Raw genomic sequence first — 17,422 nt, forward strand, 5'->3', positions numbered from 1 at the left:
AGATTTGAAACTGTAAGGTAAATTTAACCAAAATGATCTTTCATTTATACCCTTCTCAAAACACCTGTGCCTGTATTGCTCTGTTCTGGGAATGCCTCAAACCAATTAAATCACAAATAAAACCTCGTCACCATGACATTTATGTATGAGGTTCTGTCAAGTAAAGATTCAGATGGAAATCCAACACAGGAAGTAAAGATGAGCATATTTCAGACTATCACAGGATGGCTAAAATAAACAGCTCTAGTCTCTCCTGAAAGAACATTATTGTCTTTCCCTCTGAAAGAACTCAGAAAAGGAAGAAGCTGCAGATGTGAAGCCATCTCACCCCAGCAATTGCCTGGGCCAGCAGTGTCTTCCCACACCCAGGGGGCCCATGCAGAAGGAAGCCCCGGGGTGGGACCACCCCTAGGTGGGTGTAGACCTCAGGGTGACGGATGTGAAGGAGCATCTTGCAGATTTCCTGTCAACAACAAGAGAAATCTCCATTTAAATTGCAGAAAATAGTATTTGCTGTTCCTATAGACAGGGGAAAATAAAACAAGTTGTTTGACAATCTGAATGAAATGACTGCTTAAAGAAAGATTAATTAGAGAAAAACCACCAACCCCCCTTGCTGTTGGTTTAAGCAGCTTTACCCAGTGCCATGCACATGAACTATGAAATATTTCTTCTCTGCCATGTTTCATGACACATTCTATTCAGTGCATCCTGTAGCCAACCAATAAAATTGTAACTAACCTTTAATGTTTCATCATTGCCTCCTACATCCTCAAACTTCACTGAAGGGTGGTAAAGCTCTGACCCCTTATTTCTCACTGTTAAGGAGGAGAAGACACAAATTTAGCCATGCTATAAATGTATTTGCTAATCCTGAACAAAACATACTCAGCCTAAACAAAAAGCTGAGCACACAGAGTAATATTATGTTTTAGTAGTAGACACAGAACTGCAATATTATTTTAGTACAACTTCAAGGCTAAATTTCTTTTAAAAACTGCCTGGGGTCACTTCTCTGCACATCAAAAAACATTTTCTAACAGATTCCGAGGTCTAATAGCATCTCTTTGTTAGGAGTAACACACCAAAAATAACTTCTCACCTTTCTTAAGTAACATGGATTCAATTTCTCCATCTACATCTGGAAATTCTCCTTTTTTCCTTTTTGCTCTCCTGCCCTTTGTCTTCTTTCTTTCACTCTCCAAGACAGAAAAGTCTGTTGATTTCTAGGACATAAAACCAGAATTGTATACACAGAATTTTCCAAGTCAGTGACCTTCTGCAAAAACTTAAGAGAACAAAATGGGTGTCTATCATGCTTAACTTACACAAATTACATAAATAAAGACAAGCAAGGCAGGAACTTTTTGCAGGAACTCTTTTTTGTACTTAGGATTTGCCTTATTTTTAAATGGGTTGATTACAACAGTCACTTTTTTGTTAAGAGAACATAGTAATGAGCAAAAAAACCAATCCCAAACCAAACAAACCCCCTCAAAACTACTAACTAAAATCAGACAGAAGTTATTTGCATGCCATGGAGGAATCCAATTTGGGCATGAACACAACAAATGTATTTACTTCACTGGAAACAATTTTTACTTCTAGTAAGTCACAAGGGGGTGTAAAAAATGTTACTCAGTGCTAACACAAGTCAAGTGCATGTGAGAGAAGGACTATTACAGGATAAAAGAAATAAAAAGAAGTTTCCTGTTTTCCCCAGGGTCACTAAGACTTTACCAGGGGCACAGGCCAGGCAGGCTGGTCACTGGCAAATGCAATAAATAACAGCTACACCCCACTCATCTTTCCCTCAGTATGGGCACTAATCTGGGCCTCCCTGATACTGAGAACTACATTTTCCTCAAAAAAATCTGGAAGAAATTCATTACTTGGTGACTTTCTACCTTCTGTACAAACATGCTTGAAATGTGCCAATTCTATTGATGCATCTGCTTAGAACACCTTGGGTTTGTGAACCACAAAGTACCTCAGAAATCAGTTTCTTTTCCTCTCCTTCTCCATCCTCAGAAAGGTCAATGAAGAAGTCTTTCCCATCAGGAGTTTTATCAATGAACCAGCCACTATCAGAGCTTGGTCTGTCACCTCTGGATTCTGGAGTGAGGGTGCTTGTTTGAGGTGCTGTTCTCACACAAGGAGAGGTCTCCAGTGGCTCATTTTTTGGAGTGGATGGAACAGAATCAGGATTTCCTTTCTTGTACAAGCTCAGCAGGGAACTGTTCATGTGATTTGTAGACTGCAGATTTACACATTTGTAAAGAAAATACACAGGATAGGTTTTAACTTGGATTATTTATATTTAGAGGTCAATGAAAACTATTTCATAAACATAATTCAGCATTATCTCTGCTGGAGAAAACAGGCAATGCATCTTCCAACCCACTCCTCTGCAAACCAAATGACTGCACAGAAAGCTGCATGTGCTGCCTGAAGGTTGAGGTTCTATCAAGTAAAGATTCAGATGGAATTCTGAATGAATTCTAATGACTCCTGTTAATGGGCAGGCTCCTCTTTTGGCAGGAGCTGGAGATGTCAGTTCCTTCAATCACTTCACCCATTTGATAGCCAAGTCCTTCAGGCTCTCAGTGTTCTTTCCCAAAAGTGAGTCCCCACCACAAATTCCTCTTTTTCCTTCCTCCTTCCAGCTCCAGAGATTCTCAGTTGGAATTCCTAACTCTGACCTTACCTTATGCCTGTCTCCCCTTCCAAACTCTTCAATTTCACAACATGGAATCATGTATTATACAAATAAAAACAATCATAATAAAATACAACTTACTAAATCTTCTGGATAATCATCATAGTCAGAGTCATCTGTGCCACTTCCAGTAGTGCTTAACAGGGAAGGAAGATAAAAAACTATTAATTTATCAGAGCAGAATTGCAAGTGAGACATCTGTAAAATAAAACTGAGGTGATTTCCACAATGTGGTTCCCCATAATCATGGTATGTAGAAAGAGAAATTCCTGACTCCCATACTCTCAATCTTCTAGTATGAAGAGCTAAAAAATGCATTCTTTCCAAGTGTGTGATGACTTGGATCAATTTGCCAATTTGTGTTATAAGACAGACCTACATAAAAGTGATGTAGTTCACTATGACTCAGCTCACCAAGGGAAACAGGAGCAAATCACTGCTGAACCAGACCAATCCTTCTGCCAACAGTGTCCTACCTTCCCATGAGATCCTTCATATCTATCCCAGGTTAGAGAAAACACAACACTCCATGGGATTATGGACAGGGTTGGGAGTCAGGAAATCCTCATCCCCCACTGGTGATTTACTCTGAACAGCCTGTCTGGTGCTCTCATCTCTCACATGTGGCCAGCATCTCCCACAACCAAAAACAATTAAGAACAAAACCAAGGAACTGAAACACATGAGGAACAGGGCATTATGTGGAAAACTCTCAAGGAAGCCATAAGGTTGTCCACTAATTCAGGCCTGTATGTTCCCCACAACAGAGAAATCATGATTGGCTCTAACATATGCTTGTCTTCAGCACTAAAAAAAGTTCCCAATAACTACAGGTAACTTCTAAAGAACACAAGCCTATGGGATCCACCTGCACCCTTGAAGGAACCAAAATGCAATAAACCAAACCCAGAAAGCTTTAAAGAACTGGTAACAGCAATGGCATTGTTAATTTAGTAGTAAAAACTCTTCTTACTCATTTTTCTCTTGCTGTCTTGCTCTTTTTGCCACATGCTCAGATTCTAAAACTGCCAAATCTTCACGCTCCTTTTCATTGCTGATTATTTCAAACACTGCAAGAAAAAAGTTCAACCTTTTTAAAAATTGACAGCCAAAGCACAAAGAATTGGGCATTTTGGACTCTGCATTAACAGACCTACCTTTTGCAACTTGTATTCTAAAGGCATTTCTTTTTCTTCGTCCATAATCTATACTGAAATAAAACAAAATAAACAGGTTACACCAAGTGGTTTTTCCTTCAACATAATGTCATTCCCCGTGGAAAAAGTACATGGAAAATAGATTAAAAAACTACCTGGGCAAAAAGGTGACTGTCCTGCTGAGTAACTGAGCAAGGTATTAATTGGTGTCTTACTGGACCCTCTGTCCCTCCCCCATGTCTGCACTGAGGTGTTACACATTTTAAACTCACTGGGGTAAACCCCAACATGCTGCAATGAATCTGCAGCTTTTTATTTCAAACAAAACAAAAATCAACCCATAAAAAACCCAAATCACAGCTAGATCTTATAATGCCAATGAATTAATAAAATATGAGTCATTAAATGTATCAGCAGAGGGAAACAAAACAATCTTAATGCTTCAATCAGCCTCAACAACTGCTAATGAAGGTAACATAAGGAAAATTATAACTTTCTTAGTGAATGCAATAGAACAAAGTAATATATTCTACATTTTGAACACAGGCTATAAGAAGACAAATGCTGGCTCACCTGTAGGTTTTCTGCAAATCAGATGCTAGAATTCCAATGTCAACATACTGCCCACATTTACTACTTGCAAGATACTGAAATGAAGAAATTGAAGCTGGGAATAAAATCTTTGTCAATCACTTCACCACAACAGCTCGACCAAATATGCCTATTTTAAATTCTGCCCTCCTTAAAAGTTGAAATGAGAATCAGACTCAGCTTTTCACTGCCTTGCAACACACCAGACAGTATTTCCCAATGAGCTGGGAAATGTTGATTAAAGCACAGATTCCTGGGGAAAGGCAGCATCCTACACTTGGGGGCTTCTGCTGGGTCAATTCTGTTGCTTTTATTTGGCAAGAAAGCTGATTTTGTAGCCCACACACCATCTTATTGTGTTGGTTCCTCTCAGTTATCATCCTTTTGGTTTAGATCTCCTGCCCCAAAAGTGAATCCACCTCTATGAATCAGCAGGGATACTCTCATAAGAACAACCTGAATCTTTACAAGACATTTCAGATAATAAAGTAAATTCTCTCAAGCCTTTTTATTGCTCTGACAGCAGCTAATCCAACCCTTTTCAAACCCCAATTATGAAAGTGTGAGAAAATGTCCTAGATTTCATGTAAAACTGTACTCCACTTGCTTTCTTCCCCCACTCTCCAAAGCAGCAGCAAGAACTTTTGACACCATAAAGATGGATTCCCTCTTGAATAAGAGGAAGAAAATATAGAATCATCCTAAAAGATCTGGCATCACAAGTATGACAGCAAGGAGGATTTCAAACCCTCATTTAAATTAATAACTCCATAGAAAACAATCAAATTGAACACATATTTAGCTTTTAAAATGATGCTGCACTTCAGATCACCCACGGGCAGCTCCTGCCCTGCAGGAAACATCAAGGCTACCACAAACCCAGCTGGCTTTTCCACTCTGGAATACTCAAGACACACTCAATGTGATCTTGTGAATTAAACCAAGCAGTCACTGCCTCATTTTAAGGAATTAGAAGTGGAGTACATTTATACAGAGGCTCAGAAACCTGGAGTTCAAGGTGCAAAGTCATTACAAACTATCATAAGGTGTGACACAGCACTTGAAGGAATCACAGTTTGCCCTGTTGTTCCCACATGTATTTGGGAAGTAATCCCATTCTGCCCTTTTCTCAGCTATTCAATAAAATCCCTGAACATGTTCCCAAACACAAACAGCATTTGCCAGTGTCACAGAACTGCAGAATCATTTAGGCTGGAAAATTTCTCTGAGATCATCAGTCCAATCCATGAATGATCACCATCCAGTCCTTCCTTAAACACCTCCAGGGATGTGACTCCATCACCTCCTGGGCAGCCCATTCCAATGTCTAATCACTCTTTCAGTGAAATTCTTCCTAAGGTTCAAATATATATATATAAACACATATACATTTACATACAGATACCTATATACCACATATATATATTTATATTTATACATGTGGTATATAGGTATATAAATAAATATATATATATTTACATACAGATACCTATACACCACATGTATATATATATGCGTATATATATATATGTGTGTGTGTGTGTGTGTATTTATACATGTGGTATATAGGTATGTGCATGTAAATGTATAAATATATAAAATAAATACATATAATAATAAATAGAATATATATTATATATATATGTGCATATATATACACCTATATATCTACATATATATACATAGGCATATATACATACAGACACACACCCGTGTGTATATATACACACACAGATAAATATAAATATAAATAATAAATAAATAAATAAATAAAATATATATATATATATATATATATAAATATTTTGACTATATCTCTTTTGCCCTCTTCATTTCACATGCGAGGCACCAGCAGCCAGCCTCAACACCAAACGTGGTAAAGAGGGCAGAGAAATGACACGGAAAAAACAAGACTTTACAGAAAATTTAAATCAGTAAAATAAACCAATGGACCTTTCTGAAGCCTTTTTAAGGCCTTTCTAAAGCCCTCAGAGGCAGGGCCGGGGTTTGGTGCTCTCCTAGCACTGAGCGGGCCGGATGCTCACGGCCCTCAGCCAAAGGAGGATACACAAGACCCCACGCCGGCTGCCGGTGCCGGTGGTACCGGGGGTGCCGGGGGTGTCCGGGGTGCCCCGGAGGACAGGCGGTACCTGCTTGATGCGCTGTTTCAGCCGGGGATCGGAGACGCGGCCGGGCCGGTACCGCATGGCGGCCACCCCGCCGGAGAACGAACTCCATTTCCCAGCGTGCCTCGCTGCGCGGGCCCGCCCGGGCGAGGCGGTGCCTACGGCGGCCGGGAGGGCCCGAGCGCGGCGGGCGCGGCGGCGGCGGCGGGATGGAGTCGGTGGTCTTCATCTTTTCGCTGATCGACTGCTGCGCCCTCATCTTCCTCTCCGTCTACTTCGTATCCTGCTCCTGCGGCGGGCGCGGCGTGGGCAGCGAGCGGCACCGGGCCGGGCCGGGCCCGCTGAGGCGGCGGGGGGCTGAGGGCGGCGGGGCGGGGCTGGCGCGGGCTCGGCTGCCGGGCCGGACTTGCTCCGCGGGGCCGCGGCTGCTGAGGGGACACGGGAGGGGCTGATGAGGGGACACGGGAGGGGCTGAGGGGACACGGGAGGGTCTGAGGGGACACGGGAGGGGCTGAGGGGACACGGGAGGGGCTGATGAGGGGGCACGGGAGGGGCTGAGGGGGCACGGGCGAGGCTGAAGGGACACGGGAGGGGCTGAGGGGACACGGGAGGGGCTGAGGGGACACGAAAGGGGCTGAGGGGACATGAGAGGGGCTGAGGGGACACGAAAGGGGCTGAGGGGACACGAGAGGGGCTGAGGGGACACGAGAGGGGCTGAGGGGACACGGGCACAGCTGAGGGAGCTGCGCGGGCCTGGAAGCGCGGCCAGCGGGGTTGTCAATGCTGTGCTGGCTCTGTGTGCTCCGAGCTGCGTTTCAATGTTCTTTTGTTAGGGGTTGGTCCGCACATATTCACCTTTTCCCCTTGCTTTTCTCAATAAACGAGAACTGGCTTTCTTTTTTCTTTTTTTTTTCAGTCCCGACGGGATTTTTCAGGGACTGCCCAGTTCTTCTAACAAAACCAATAAAAAAAAAAAGTCCTCCTAGAAGGATAAGTTGTTGAAAAATGAACAGACTTTACCCGTTTTTTAGGAATAGGAAAAAGATGTCTTAGTGTTCATTTCCTTGGAGAAAAGAACCGTGAGCTCTACATGAGCATGGTGAGGGGCACATGTGCATCCTAAGCCTTTTTTAAGAGGACTTTTCTGTCTGAAGTATTCATATTTCAGTCTGAAAGTTCACTCAGTAATGAAAGTTACCTCTTATTTCCTAGCGAAGCATTAATTAATTCAATATTGTTGTAAATGTTAGGGGGGGAAAAAGTACATTCACTGCTTAAAACTGCACAGTTGCGTGAGGAGGGTTTAAAACTGCATTAGCAGCTTCTCCTGCCCGTTTTGGGTTCAAGGGTTGTAGTAACAATTTTGATACTAAAAGTATCAAACAGCATTTGCCAGTGTCACAGAACTGCAGGATAATTTGATTATATTATATTATATTATATTATATTATATTATATTATATTATATTATATTATATTATATTATATTATATTATATTATATTATATTATATTATATTATATTATATTTTTTGATTATACAGTTTTACAAAACTTGTACTAACAGTTTTGATACTAAAAGTACTGTTTGGTTATACAATTGTACAAGGGTTAGAGTAACAATTTTGATACTAAAAATACTGTTTGATTATACAATTGTATCAACAATTTTGATACTGCAAGTTTGCCTGCCTGATCTATTTAAGGGCTGAACTGAACTTTAGCACTTGTGCAACAGTTGCCCTTGGGAATACATAATAAAATCACTTGGCCTGATGATAAAATATAGCCAAACCTTCTATCTAAAATAGGAGTGAGTTGTGACTAATTGAAAAATGCCTTTGACAGAGGCATTTTTCAGAGCAAGGCAGTGGATGCTGAGAGCAGAGGGCTGTCCCCAGTTTATTGGATAAAATGAAATCTTTGTGTATTCTGAATTACCATAATGTGTTTCCTTATCCTGAACCTCAGATAATCACGCTATCAGATCTGGAATGTGACTACATCAATGCTAGATCATGCTGCTCCAAGCTCAATAAAGTAAATTGCTCTTCTTTGCATTTGCTGTGGTTTGAGAAAACCACATCCTTCCCCTGAGCTTTGTAAATAACTGGGGTGTGATGGGTACCTTGACTGGCAGTATTTTGCATGTGTCTCTTATTTCAGCCTGCTTGTCTCTTTTTCTTTTTCCTGGATGTCCATCTTTCAGTAAATTCCATTGCCAAAGTACATTTTAAATGAACCTGCTTAAAACTCTTAGCATTAAATCACTGTGGCCTACCCATGTGTGTATTCACTTTGATTTAAAAGTATTTTTTTCTTTATGTGATAGAGAATGGTACAGGATCCTGTAAATCCAAGAATGTGGAATTGCCAGGGGCTGACCCAGTTTAATGATGCCAGTTTTTATATTGATCCCCTTTCTTATCTGTTCCAGGCCTGGGGCTGTTGGTGCAGGTTTTAATTATCTGAATCCCCAAACCCATTCCTCTCTGCAGTGATTTCACATGAGCTCTTTCTGCTTTCTCAGTTGAATCCTTGAGTAGAATAGCTGCGTTCAGACTGTGCTGCTCTCCAGAAATGTTGGTGATGCTTGGAAAAAGCTTGGAAAAAGCTCTGTTACAAAATCTCAGGCTTGATTTCTGCTCGCTTGTGTGGAACCTTTCTGAAGGTTTTCATTTGTCCACACTGTGATGGAACCCATGCCTCTGCTGCCAGCTGTTCAGATTTTATAATCAGACTGCAATCCCAAATAGATTTTGGGGATCTTTTTCATCAAGGACTTTACAGTTGTGCTGTAACTCTTTCCTCTCTCCCCTTTTTTTTGCAGTGGGTGGTGCCTGAGGTGATTGGCCATGCTGTTGTCACTGTGTTAATGCTCATTTCATTGCACTGGTTCATCTTTCTCCTCAACCTGCCAGTGGCCACGTGGAATATATACAGGTGAGTGCTGAATGGTTTGTGGGGCTTCTTTGTTGCTAGTTGAGCTTTAAGTGTAGCACAAAGATGAACAATATGTCATGCTGAGATGTTTCAGTTGCTAACAGTCCTCACTGATCAAACTGACACAAGTTCTTGTGATAAGAAACCCAACAGGGTCAAGGACATGAAACTTTTGGCCTTTGATTGCATTCTCTTTAGTGCCCAGAAATCTCCATTTGTGGGTCATTCCCAAACTGACAGGAAATGATAGCAGATTAATTGGGATTATGAAATAGTACTGAAACCAGAGTTAATAATGTTTTCATGCCATTCCTGATATGTTGTAAAACCATGGGCTGTGGTGTTGTGCCCTGCACCCTCCTTCATTTACTGACTTGTGCCTTCCCCTCACCTGCACTGCTTTTGGCCCCCCATCCTGCAGGTTTGCATTTGGCAGGCTTGGAATGGAAGGAACCTTTCATTTGGGAATGTTTGCAGCCTGCAATGTCTGCCAGCCCTGGAAATGGTTTAGTTACCATGGGGGTTTCCATGTGGCAGCACTGGGACTGTCACTTCAGACCATGTTCCTTTTCTCTGAAAAATCTCTTTTCATATAATTTGGTGTGTCCACCAAACCACAGGGGTTTAGCTGATGGAAACTGGATGTGGATTTGTCACAAATCCTCTGCAGTCACTGTACTGAGGGAAGAGCCCCATGTTAAATGTGCAGGTATGGAAAGCTGGCTGTAACTCTGGTTTGCCTGAACCTGCCAGGGCTAACTCTGCAGGGATGGGTTGAGTTGCTGGTAGAATCAAACAAAAAGTTTCACAGCTCTTACTAAAACAAAATTGAGGATCTCTGTACTGATAACCTGGTTGGACAAATGTGAGATATTAAATAGCTGTGCTATTTAAAGTTTGATAAATATCACCCTTGTTTCTTGCAGAACTGCCAGCAAAGCCTCCAAATGTTTCTAAGCTGGAGAAACATGAGACAATATAGCTTTATGTTTAATAAATAAATTGCCTAAACACACACACAGGGCATGGTTTGGCCTGGTTTTGTTTGCCCCTCTCTGTGTACAGCTCTGACCTGTAGTGACCAATATTTGGTTTGGGATCTGCTGGCAGGTTTAGGGTTTGATGTTCCATTTAGAAAAGGCTGAGATGCCACAGACAGAATGCATTTTCTTTGAAGCTGTCAAAATTTCTTGTGTTGGTTACCACCTTGCTGCTTCATACTGTGTACTTTGTTAAAGTAGGTACTTCTTGCTTTCCCTTCTAAAACTGGTTAGAGAGTTAAATTCCTGCATGGAAACAATCTGATTCCAGGAAGGTGGAGCCTGTATAACATCTGAGTGAAGTTGTAGCCTGATCTCAGCTGGAGTGAGAATTCATGTGCTCCCTTGAGGAATTCTAGTGACAAGAGCACATGCTGCTGGCTCACTTGTCACAGGACACAAACATTTGGTTTCATGCTTCCTTGGCTTACATTCCCCTTGGCTTCACTCAGCTTTTGTGCTCATGTGGGCTCAGACAGCAGAACTCAACATGTTCAGCTCTGCCCAGCTCACCCTGCCAGCCTCTGTCTGTGCTGGGGTGTCCCAGGGTGGCTGGGACAGAGCAGCAGTCACAGCACAGGGCCTTGGCTTTTGCCATCTCAGTGTGACCACTGGAGTTTGTCATTTTCTCTGTGAGGTTTTTTGCTAAATAAATGACTGATTCTTAGTTAAATTAGATTCTTTTCCAGTCCCTTCATTTAATGCATCTTTCCAGTGTGGGTGGGCATTTTCCCCATGACAACAACTAACTGTGAACAGCAATTAAAATGAGCTGGAATTGGCTGTTACCTGGAATCTCTCACTTATACTTGGGAAGCTGGGCTGGTGTTTTTAGTACTTCTTGTTCTCTTGTTATTTGTGGGTTGTACTGGCAGAGATAGCTGCAATATCCAGAACTCCCTTACCTTGAATTGTGAAACAGCTCTTCAGATGAAAGTCCTTTCTTGGCAAGCTTTCCCCTGCCTCTTGCCCTGACACTCTCTAACGTATTTTGGGATTTGTTGTGGGCTTTTTTTTCCTAATTTTTTTGTTTGTTTTTGTTTGTTTGGCTTTTGTTTTGGTTTTTTTTTTTTATTCTTTAATTTTCAGGTACATTATGGTGCCAAGTGGAAACATGGGAGTGTTTGATCCCACAGAGATCCATAACCGAGGACAGCTGAAATCACACATGAAAGAAGCCATGATTAAGCTGGGCTTTCATCTGCTCTGTTTCTTCATGTACCTTTACAGGTTAGTTTCAAAAATTGCTCCCAAGCAACAAAGGGATTGTCTGCCAGCTATTTTTATCTCCTCTGTTCCACTGGTGTAATTGCTGGTATTCATGTCTTAGCTTTTTGCATCCTGCTAAGCCTTGCTAATACATTTTGACAGCTATCTCTGGGCTCACTATGTGCCTTTATTCATTCTGATCAAACACTGTTTGGAAACTCAGGCTATTCCTTAAAATCAAAACCATAAGTGCTACATAAAGAGCTTCATGCTTTCAGCACCTACAGTCAGTGGCCTGTTCAGAAAGGAAATACTCCTGAGCACCAAGTTTATTTTACCAGTTCTGTTTTTAAAAAATGAAGTTGATCTGGCTGAGTTGCAGAGAGATGTGTGATAAGGCTGCTTACTCCAGGGTGGCAGAGCAGCATTGCCTCTGCAGCCTTGTCTCCATGAGCACAGCACACAGCAGGGCTGGCTTCACTTTCTATTTCAGGTTCTCTCAGTGCCACTGAGAGCTGCTCCTGCTTGCACAAGCTTCAGTAATCCACTGGTGTCATGTTTTCTGTTTTGTCACAGTATGATTCTGGCTTTGATAAATGATTGAGAAGTTGAAAGAACCATTAGCTGCCAAATGGGGTCATCACTCCAGGGACTGGTGGTGGAGCCACAGACACCTCCCGAACACACCTAGATCAGTGTCGTCATGCAGTATATTTTTCCTCTTTGAACAAGAAATATTTTTCTGTATTTTTAACATAAAATATTTTCAAAAGGCATTGGATCTGTGTAGCAGTTGTTTTTGTTCCTTTACAAGCCAAACTTGCGGAGCTGCTGCTTCTGTAAGATGAAATCCTTGCTTACAGAAGCGACCTCATAGGAATTGAATGGTGATAAGGGAAACTCGTAATGATGGTTGTTCCAGAGCACATTCAAGTGCAGCAATGATATCTGATTCTTGCTGAGAGCTGTCAGGATGAGACTTTGCCTGCCAAGCTGTCCTATCAGAGCCTAGTTTGAAGGAGCACTTGGAACAGATTTCAAAGTGGAACAGGAGCACAGCTTGCATCTTTGTGTTGGTATTCTTTCCAGACAAAAATCAATGGAATAAAAGTGATATTTTCCTCCCTTTCTCCACTCTGCTGCAGCAATCTATATGAAGTCTTGCATTTGGATGGATTAAGATCTCTTTGGTGGATATGACACTTGTGTATAAGAGTGCAGATAAACATGATTAATACTTGCTTTTTCCCTTCAACTCCTATTTTGTCATTGAAGTGCATCATGGACATCCAGATAAAGTTAAGATCATATTGCACTGGGGTGGAGTTGGTTACAGAGCAAAAGACAATCTGCAGTTGCTACTCCCTGAAGCTGCTGTTTGCACAGCCAGTGGGGTGAAAGAAGTCTGTGTAGCTCAGGGAAATGGTCTGGTAACCCATAACCCCACTCACTCACTCACTCCAGTTCTGATGTGACTCTGCTTCAGTGATACCAGCAAGTTCTCTTTGCATCAGTGACAAGTGGATGAACCTGAGTTTGTACCCTCACTGTCCAATAACTGTCTTCAAGGTTTTTATATGTGCTTGCAAACAGTCTCTTGGAACAAACACAACAATTAAAACACTTTAAAAATACACTTCTGTAATTACATCTGGAAATTTATGAGCTTTTTTAACTACTTGGGGTTTCAGTGTACAGCTGAAGTCAAGTTGTTTTCAGGGCTAGCCATGAAAAGGCATCACTGATGCTTTATTGCTGGAGATAACCTTGTGTTCAGTGTTTGTTCTAGGAGAAGTTTGGCGTAAAATTTTTGATGGATGGAGTCCAAGTTAAGCTGTGTTAAAGATGAATGATGAAAATTATGCTCATTAAAAAAATAACTAAGGAAACAGCTGCCCCAGCTGGAGGACACTGACAGCACAACATCAAACTACAGAAAGTACTGCCCTGTAAAGCCAAAACTCTGACAGGAGGTAGGTCTGGAGAAAGGAGAGCAAATAAAACTTCAGAAGAGTAGAAAGTAAGTTTTTTAGCAGATTGAATTACTTTATTTGTGTGTGAAAAAACATAGTACACATCTTTTGGGTGTTGGAAGAAAGGGCCTAAGTCAGGTCCTTGTTGTGCTGCTGACAACAGATACAGTTCACTAAACTTGTTTCACACTGAGAAACATGAGCATTACCCTCATTTAATTGTAAGTCCATTACTCAATCCAGCAGCTTGGTATCTTATTCTAAAAACCTGATGAGTAAGTTCTGTGTTCATTTATATCCAAGAGCTGATTATAAGGCTTGTAAAAACCTCAGCAGCAGGTTTCAGAGACTGCAATTCTGCTGAATAATTACACTGGTGATGTTGAAGCCTTCTTACTGTACAGGGTCAGTGCCTGCTTCAAAAGAGATCTTCAGAAAAAATGCATTTGTAATAGCTGAAAACATTATTAATTAGCTAGAAATGGGGATACTGCAGTTATGTCACTCCTGGGAGACCCAGAGAGCACAGAAATTTTGATGGTGGTAAGAAAATAAACCACAACTCCCTATTTTTCAGCAGAGAACAGGGTAATTTAAACCCAAGCTTACCATACAGAATTCAAGACAATAAGAAAGTTGAGATGGATTTTTAAAAAAAAATTAATCTGACTATCGCTATAAATACAGATTCCTTCCTATTCACTCAGACTCTTTCCCTTTGGACTCAAGGTATTCAGGTATAACTTGGTGAGGCACCATTAGCTATGATTGATAGAAAACTCCTGATCAGTGAAAATAAATCAGTCCTGTAGGGATTCCAACTTTTAACTGATGTAACATCACCATGAGTCCTTTTCCTCACCCACAATCTACAGCCCGACCAGCTTGCAAAGATGATCACCTTGCATCACTTTTCAGAGAGATTACAGAACACAGTGAAGAATTCTGCATTTGGGGGTTAGTTAAAATGTGTAGAATTGCATGTTTATAATCATTAGTTACAGACTGTTGGTTATTGAACCTGTTTTTTAAATACACTTGCCTCCTCAATCTAGTAAATGACTGGTTTGATTTTCCAAAGTGGTTCTGTATTATGGAACATTGTAAATCAGTGGTCTGAGCAGCAGTCCTAAGAACAATTCCACATGCAGGTTAACAATCAACCAGAAACCCTGATAAGCCCAAAAAGGCAAATCTTTATCAGTTCAGGAATGTCAGAGATTTATTCCAATTCCTTCTTCTCACAAGAAGCTCTCTAGGATTTTGTTGTACAAGTGCCAAAAGACCATTTATGCCTTTAAGTATAGGGTGTGATGGACAGTGGAGGCAGCAGCAGGACAATCTGGGCTGTGTATTATGAACCAGTTATCAGTGCATTCACCACCACAGCTCTGGCAGGAACAGAGGCATACAAACCCTTCAGAGCATTATAGTTCTTTAAAAGTGAGGAGACAACTGGCACTGCCACCCTTCTGGGATGAGGTGACAGACCTGGCACATGTGAGGCACACAGGGAACAGGGACAAGGTGTAAGGAAGGGCTCTTCTCAGGCAGAATCTGGATTTAAGCTGATTAAGAAATGCACATCTACTCTCAGGTTCATTGTGGGATTTCTTTGAAATAATCTGAATTATTTTAAAAAGCAAACAAAAAAAAAACCACATTAAAAAACCAAAACAGATTTTAAAATAACGCCAAAAAATATCAAATCCCAAACCCACAGGATTTAATTTTACAAATGCTGAAAAGTCCCAGGCCCACAGAACTCATACACCTGTTTCCCTTGCTCTCTTCTGACCCGTTGAAGGCAGACAGGACTGCAGATGCAGCCCAGCTTTTTTGGCTGGGTTTGTCAGTAACTCCCTTCATCTGCTGTGTGAATAATTTATGGCTGAAGTGGGTCTGCAACCCAAGAACTCTCCTGCAAATGCCAGCAGCCAAGGGAAGCAGCACAAAGGAGGACATGCAGAGGAATGAGGCACATCCCTGCTCTTGGCAGCTGCATTTAAGCCATAATTACCTGTGTGCTGCCCACACTGTAAGGGAGAGAACAAAGTTAATACAAAGGCGCTACCAGAGGGAGTGAAGACTTCTAATCAATAAGTTAAAAGAATTCAAAAATTGGATGCAAATCAGCAAAAGGTTTGAGTTTTGAAAAGCTACAGGGAGTGGAAATTAGGCACAACTTTTTACCACAACATAAGCTAGAGCTGAATAAAAATGCAGGACAAAGATGATGTTCTGGTTTAAGGCACAGGGAGAAGAGACAAGGTGGAGGGGACACAAAGGCAGGAGATCCAGGTACTTTAGCAGCACCTCTTACTATGAAGTACCAAAAACCCCATAAAACTCAGAGCTCACCTACAGCAAGCACAGTGAGGTACTGAAGGAGGCTGCAGCGTTAAGGAGTGATGGATTTCACAGAGCCTCAGTGAGATAAGCACAGCCTGGGACAGGGGCAGGCCGAGTGCCAAAGTACAGCACAAACACAAGGGTGAGGGGCACGAGAGGCACACAGCAGAGCCTGGACAGCACTGAGTGACTCAGCTGCAGCTACACTGCCACAAATTAATTTTCCTAGCAAGGAAGTGAAATAATATGGAAGAAATCTACAATTATTGATCAGGAAATTAACATCCAAGTCAGTCATATAAGTGAAGTTAGGGAAACTAAGAACTATTCATTCCAGTTATTTATTGTTTATTGAATTGAAAGAAAGGGAATACAAACATTTCTGTTAAGTGCTGTGCACTGACATGGAAAAAGTGTATTTTTTTTTTTAAAAATCCTAATAAAAACAAATCAGAAGTTAATGTAGTTCCAATTGAACAATTTTTAAAGATATGTTTAAAATACTACACATTTATAAAATAAAAAAGTTAAAACGGTGTTCTGTAAATAATTAGTAAAACAAGTGAAAATAAATACGAGACCCAAAGTTCTTATGTTTTTAATGAATATAGCAAAGAAATTTTTAACTACTTAATAATATCTGAGAGTAACAAAAATCCAGAAAGTTTAAGAACGCAATCCTTTGAAACATTTAATATCAGTCCATAGCAAATAGTCATTACATACCAAAAGCTCTAAGTGTTAACTAGTTCCACCACAACTCCATATAAATCTTGACAATTTAGAAATCTTGAGATCAACAATAAAGTTCTTTTCTTGATCTCTACAGCTTGGTTTGTAAGTACATACATGCTTTGAGGATCCATTTTGTCCCATATGTTTTCAAGGAGCCAATAACTTTTTCCATCTGTGCCTAAAAATGTTAAGTTTCAAATCTAGCACATATACCCTAAGAATGCAAAATGTTTTATGAAAAAAAAGATGGAGCACAATGAATTTCAAATTTATAAAAATATACTGATATTAACCAAAACCTTCTGGTCAAAGGACACTTCACATACACATGACTTAAAGTATGCAATAAAACATGACAAGTACCTAGAACATTTGGTTCTCTGTCTGTTTGTGGAACACATGCACACACACACTCACACCAGATGGGAGGAACACTCTCACAGATGTTTGACTGAATCCAGATTATCTGGATGAATAGACAGAAAACTTGGCTACAGTTTATTTCAACTAGAGGCAGCTACTGCAGCAGTAGTTCAACACTGCACACTTCAATTAAGTCCACCCTGTTTAAAAAAAGT

The 17,422-nt window shown here is 40.9% G+C and overlaps 2 protein-coding genes across 3 annotated transcripts in view; one reads left to right on the forward strand and one right to left on the reverse strand.

The window, feature by feature from the left end:
* NVL (nuclear VCP like) overlaps window positions 1-6,717 on the reverse strand; it is a 40,576-nt gene extending 33,859 nt beyond the window's left edge. For both annotated transcript variants that reach the window (XM_063152559.1, XM_063152558.1), the window contains exons 1-9: window positions 6,618-6,717; window positions 4,450-4,523; window positions 3,877-3,929; window positions 3,693-3,789; window positions 2,801-2,855; window positions 1,991-2,257; window positions 1,103-1,226; window positions 742-818; window positions 329-463 (exon numbers count right to left, since the gene is read on the reverse strand). In XM_063152559.1, coding sequence (XP_063008629.1) covers window positions 329-463; window positions 742-818; window positions 1,103-1,226; window positions 1,991-2,257; window positions 2,801-2,855; window positions 3,693-3,789; window positions 3,877-3,929; window positions 4,450-4,523; window positions 6,618-6,674 — 939 coding nt within the window. In that variant the 5' untranslated portion in view covers window positions 6,675-6,717. The remainder of the gene's footprint in view (window positions 1-328; window positions 464-741; window positions 819-1,102; window positions 1,227-1,990; window positions 2,258-2,800; window positions 2,856-3,692; window positions 3,790-3,876; window positions 3,930-4,449; window positions 4,524-6,617) is intronic.
* Window positions 6,718-6,767: 50 nt separating this feature from the next.
* CNIH4 (cornichon family AMPA receptor auxiliary protein 4) lies at window positions 6,768-13,429 on the forward strand. The gene is made up of 5 exons (XM_063152562.1): window positions 6,768-6,871; window positions 8,564-8,632; window positions 9,423-9,535; window positions 11,665-11,805; window positions 12,361-13,429. The coding sequence occupies exons 1-5, from the start codon at window positions 6,803-6,805 to the stop codon at window positions 12,386-12,388; spliced, it is 420 nt and encodes a 139-aa protein (XP_063008632.1). The 5' UTR covers window positions 6,768-6,802; the 3' UTR covers window positions 12,389-13,429.
* Window positions 13,430-17,422: the final 3,993 nt, after the last annotated feature.

This window comes from Melospiza melodia, chromosome 3 (assembly GCF_035770615.1).
Source record: "Melospiza melodia melodia isolate bMelMel2 chromosome 3, bMelMel2.pri, whole genome shotgun sequence".
NCBI classification, from domain to species: Eukaryota; Metazoa; Chordata; class Aves; order Passeriformes; family Passerellidae; genus Melospiza; species Melospiza melodia.